The sequence below is a fragment of the Terrapene carolina genome, unplaced genomic scaffold, assembly GCF_002925995.2.
Source record: "Terrapene carolina triunguis isolate 2854851 unplaced genomic scaffold, T_m_triunguis-2.0 Scaffold1034, whole genome shotgun sequence".
In the NCBI taxonomy this organism is placed as follows: domain Eukaryota; kingdom Metazoa; phylum Chordata; order Testudines; family Emydidae; genus Terrapene; species Terrapene triunguis.
The window spans coordinates 1-5,209 of record NW_020665385.1 but is presented as its reverse complement, the minus strand read 5'-3'; the positions used below and the strand labels follow the sequence as shown (position 1 = coordinate 5,209).

General features: G+C 63.4%; 1 protein-coding gene across 1 annotated transcript in view; it reads right to left on the bottom strand.

The window, feature by feature from the left end:
• The window catches only part of LOC112120598 (plexin-B3-like), a gene marked incomplete at its 5' end in the record, with an annotated part of 4,856 nt that extends 3,292 nt beyond the window's left edge, over positions 1-1,564 (bottom strand). The window contains 4 exons of the mRNA XM_026661358.2: positions 99-207; positions 538-694; positions 1,060-1,192; positions 1,464-1,564. Coding sequence (XP_026517143.1) covers positions 99-207; positions 538-694; positions 1,060-1,192; positions 1,464-1,564 — 500 coding nt within the window. The remainder of the gene's footprint in view (positions 1-98; positions 208-537; positions 695-1,059; positions 1,193-1,463) is intronic.
• Between the last annotated feature and the right edge of the window lie 3,645 nt (positions 1,565-5,209).

The following is a 5,209-nucleotide window of genomic DNA, read 5'->3' as shown; positions in this document are numbered from 1 at the left end:
CCCTGCCGGTGCCCCTCACTCCCGACCCGCAGCCCCTGCCAGCCCTGGGCTCCCCTCCCAGCCCCCGCCGATGCCCCTCACTCCCGCGGCCGGCTCACGGGGTGGGCCGCGCCAGCCGTGTGACCGCGCTGCAGTCGTAGAAGACGAACTCCGTCGCCGCCACCACCACGTCCTCGAACATCAGGGACAGCGCCACGGTCACGTGATCTGGGGGCGGGGCATGAGCCTTAATGCCCATCCTCCACCCCATCCGCTTCTCACCCTACCCAGAATCCTCTGCAAAGAGCGGCTCTCTGTCCGCCATTGGCGTCTCTCCCCTACCCAGAATCCTCTGCAAAAAGCAGCTCTCCGTCCGCCATTGGCGTCTCTCCCCTACCCAGAATCCTCTGCAAAGAGCGGCTCTCCATCCCCCATTGGCGTCTCTCCCCTACCCAGAATCCTTTGTTCCATTCCCATCCCAGTGCGTGCTGGTTGATGGGGGGAGGACCAGACCCTTCCTCTGTCTCTGCCCCATTCACAGCCCCCCTCCATGCTGACCTTTGCCCTCCTGGCTGGGCGGCACCTGGGGGCTGGGGGGCGAGCGGCAGCGGACCCAGGCGTCCTGCAGCAGGGCGGGGCTGTCCTGCTCCCCGAAGGCGCAGTGGTAGCTCTCACCCTCAGCCAGGGGGGGCAGCCGGGGCACCCACAGCGAGACCTGGGGGAGGGAGACATGGAAGGGTGTCACGGATCCAAGGGGGTGAGCCTCCCAAAACGCTCCTCCTTCGGCCCCACCCACAACTCCAGCTCCGCCTATCTCAGCCCCACCCACAGCTCCCAGCCCCGCCCATTCCACCCCGCCCACAACTCCAGCTCTGCCTATCTCAGCGCCGCCCACGACTCCAGCTCCGCCCATCCTGGCCCTGCCCACAAATCACAGCCCCACCCATTACACCCCCACCCCAACTCTCGGCCCCACCCACACGCAGCCCCGCCCATGACCTGGCCCCACCCCTCCAACCCCCACCTCTCCTAGCCCCTTGATCCCGCCCCCTCCCACAGGCTCCTCCCCCAGCCGCTCACGTCCGTCTGCTCCTCGTGGCTCTGATTGGCCGGCATCACCATCTCGACGCGCAGGCATTGGCTGCTGGCCTCGTAGCTCCACAGCCATTGGTCGGCTGCCTCAAAGCGCTCGCACTCCAACTTGCGGGTGCACCTGCCGACCGGCCAATAGGGTGAGGGGACAGTAGAGGGAGCAGCCGATTGGCCGGGTGGGCGCGTCCATCACCTTTCACCACAGGCTGATAGCCCAGGAGCCCCACCCACTGCCCTCATAGCCCCGCCTCCCCACCCGGGCTGGCTGCTTTTATGTAGGTCCTATATAAACAACGGCACCTCGTTTCTCTTTTCGTGCACCTCATTGCCCCTCCCCCCGCTAAGCAATTGGCGCTTGGTGTTTGTGTAGGTCCCACGTAAACGAGACTCACCGGCCCTGCAGGACGCACCAGCCGCAGAAAGGGTCCCGGGCGCGGAGGCAGCTGGCGCAGTCCTGGAAGCGGGGGCACTCGGAGACCGGGACCTTGGTGACCTGGGTGCCGGGGGGGGGCAGAGAGTGAGGACAGGGACAGAGACCCAGCCCCCCCGAGACGCAGCCACCTCTGGGGCGGAGCAGCCTGGCCCCACCCCCCGCCCCCCCCGAGACGCAGCCGCCTCTGGGGCGGAGCAGCCTGGCCCCACCTTCCCGGCCCCCTGTGACGAACTGGGTCTGTTCTTACTGTGGTCTGTGAATGCTGACAGGGGAGTGTGGCTGGGATGGTCGGCCTTGGGGGATGGGAGACTGACTGAAAATACCTGAGCCTGTAACATGAGAACCCAGGAGGGGCTGGGACCAGGTGACACCTTTGCCCCGGAGACTGAACAAAGGCTGTGGGTGGGGTCGCTGAAGGCAGGGTCTGGGAAGCTGGCTGGTGAGGGGGCTGGAATGCAGGGAGGGCTCTGACCCCAGGAGGTGGGCTGGGGTGCCCAAGGACCCCAAGATGGACCTAACTGTGGGGTATCCTGTTGTCTGTGCCTGCAAGGCCTGTCTTGGACTGTATTCCTGTCATCTAAATAAACCTTCTGCTTTACTGGCTGGCTGAGAGTCATGGTGAATCGCAGGACGCCGGGGGTGCAGGGCCCTGAGTCCCCCCATACTCCGTGACAACTGGTGGCAGCGGTGGGATCTACTGCACCCCGTGGACGGCGCTTCCTGCAGTAAGTGACTGGGGAGAAGTAAAACGAAGGGGGATTGACGGGGACCAGGCGTGCTGAAGAGTCAGAGAGAGACGGTTATCACCCCTGGGAGTGTGTGACCAGCGAGAAGGACTTTTGCAGTAACAGGGTCCCCCGGGGGATCGCAGCGAGTGGTCCCGGGGCGGAGAAGTCTGCAGCTCGACCCTGGCAGAGAGGTGGTGACCTCGAGAAGGGCTGGCACACTAGGGGTCTCCCTGGAGACTGTGGGGAGCGGTGAGCACACAGGCCTGTGAGTGACTAGCAGGAAGATGTATGCCAAGCGGCTTAAGAGTGACCTGGTGGAGCTGTGCAAGCAGAGGGGGGTGCGCATTGGGAAGCTCACCAAAGCACAGCTCATTGCCCAGCTGGAGGAGGGAGATCGCGCGAATGAACTGATCCCTGTCTCTGAGGGAAGCAGCCTGGCAGATGCAGCGCAGGCCCCAGTGTCTGTCCCAGCTGGGAGTGGTCAGCCGGCTGCTGAGGGCTTCCCGAGACCCCCCCTTCCTATGCCTAGGGGAAGGGTGGGGAGGAGCCCAGCAAATACCGAGGGCGCAGTGACCCCCCCGGCCAGCAGGGGATCCTCCCGGCCACGCGCGGCATCCGTGGAGCGGAATGAGCTGGAATGGGAGATAGAGCTAAAACTGAGAGAGCTGGAGGATCGTGAACAACAGAGGCGTCATGAACGGGAGGAGAATGAGAGACAGAGACAGCATGAAGAGAGACAAAGGCGTCATGAACAGGAGGAGAATGAGAGACAGCGTCAGCAGGAACTGGAACTGGCCAGGCTGAAGGGCCGCGGGACCCCGGCTGCGGTGAGTGAGGGGGGACCCAGGACTGCACGGAGCTTTGATAAGTGCATCCTGGCCCCACGTAAGGAGGGGGAGGACATGGATGACTTCCTGGATGCCTTTGAGACGGCCTGCGAGCTGCACCAGGTTGATCCTGCGGACAGACTCCGGGTTCTCACCCCCTTACTGGACCCCAAATCCGTGGCATTGTACCGCCAACTGGACGAGGCGGAGAAAGGGGACTACGAACTATTCAAAAAGGCCCTGCTACGTGAGTTTGGGCTGACTTCTGAGATGTACCGGGAAAGGTTCCGGAGTCAGGATAAAACCCCTGAAATCTCATATCTGCAACTAGCCGTCCGCATGGAGGGATATGCCAGCAAGTGGGCTGATGGGGCCCAGACAAAGGAGGACCTGGTTAAACTGCTGGTATTGGAGCAACTGTATGAGCGGTGCCCATCCGACCTGAGGCTGTGGTTGGTGGATAAAAAACCAGAGAACCCGCGACATGCAGGCCGGCTGGCCGATGAGTTTGTGAAGAGCCGGTCAGGGGCTGGCAGGGAGGAGTCCCAAAGGAGCAGGCCCGCTGCCATGCAGAGAGAGAGTCACCCGGGTACCTCCCAAAAGGGAAATGTGGGGAATCCCCTCCCATGGGGAATGCCCAGGGTCAGGGACAACCGACCGGCTCGAGGGGACACATGGGACATGGTCTGCTATCACTGTGACCAGAGAGGTCACATACGGGCCCAGTGCCCCAGACTCAGGGACAGACTGAGCAGGCCAGACCCACAGAGGGTTGACTGGGTAGAGACCCAGCCGGGCGAGAGGCGGCACTCCCAGGGAAGGAGGGCTGGCAGAACACCACCTGCTAAGGAGGAAGGAGAGCTCCAGGCCAGCTCCTCTGGGGGGCTGGATGCTCCAGACTCAGGGTTTTTGGTTTATACGGTGGGCGCGGGGCGGTCCCTCCGGAGAGAGTACCTTGTTCCCCTGGAGGTGGATGGGAGGAAGGTCGATGGATACTGGGATACGGGCGCAGAGGTGACACTGGTCCGGCCCGAGGTGGTGGCCTCAGATCGGATGGTGCCCAACACCTTCCTGACTCTGACGGGGGTGGGTGGGGCCCCATTCAAGGTACCTGTGGCGAGGGTACGCCTGAAGTGGGGGCCCAAGGAGGGCCCCAAGGACGTGGGGGTACACCCGTATTTGCCCACTGAGGTGTTGATGGGGGGGGACCTGGAGGACTGGCCAAGCAACCCCCAGAATGCACTGGTTGTGACCCACAGTCAGAGCCGGCGAGGAGCACTGCGCCCTGACCTTGGGGAGGGTGCCTTGCCCGAGGCGCAGGACCCTAACCTGGTGGGGAGGGAACGCCCAGGGACACGGCTCAGGGAGGCTGCGGCTTCAGACCCAGCCGGCGAGAGAGAGCAGGTGGCCATCCCTGTCCCAGCTGCGGAGTTCCAGGCCGAGGTGCAAAAAGATCCCTCCTTGCGGAAGATAAGGGACCTGGCCGACCTCGGTGCGGTACAGACCATGAGGAGAGGTGGCCGAAAAAGGTTCCTGTGGGAGAAGGGGTTCCTGTACCGAGAATGGGCTCCCCCAGGGAAGATGGAGTCAGGGGGGATCAGGAGGCAGCTGGTGGTACCCCAGAAGTATCGCCGCCAGCTGCTGTACCGGGCCCATGACATTCCCCTCTCAGGGCACCAGGGAACCTGGCGTACCCAGCAGAGGCTGCTACGGAGCTTTTACTGGCCTGGGGTCTTTGTTACTGTCCGGCAGTACTGCCAATCCTGTGACCCCTGTCAGAGGGGGAGGAAGGCCCGGGACAAGGGGAAAACGGCTTTAGGACCCTTACCCAGCATAGAGGGGCCTGTCCAGAGGGTGGCCAAGGTTAAAAGGGGGGCTCTGAACCAAGAGAGCCCGAAGCACAGACCTCCAGACTGGAGTGCTGGGAGAAGACCCCAGCCCAGTTGGAACCCCAGGGGTATTGGGGTGGGAAAAGGGCACAGGCCGCATAACCCTTCCCACATGCGAACTGCGAATGCCCTCGAGCACCCCGACCTAAGGGGGGGGCGTGAAACTGGAGGGGCCTGGTGTAATTCTCACCAAGGAATGGGAGGGATGCGGGGGCATCCATGGGAACGGGGGTAGGTTCGAACTTCCCCGGGTCACTGGCT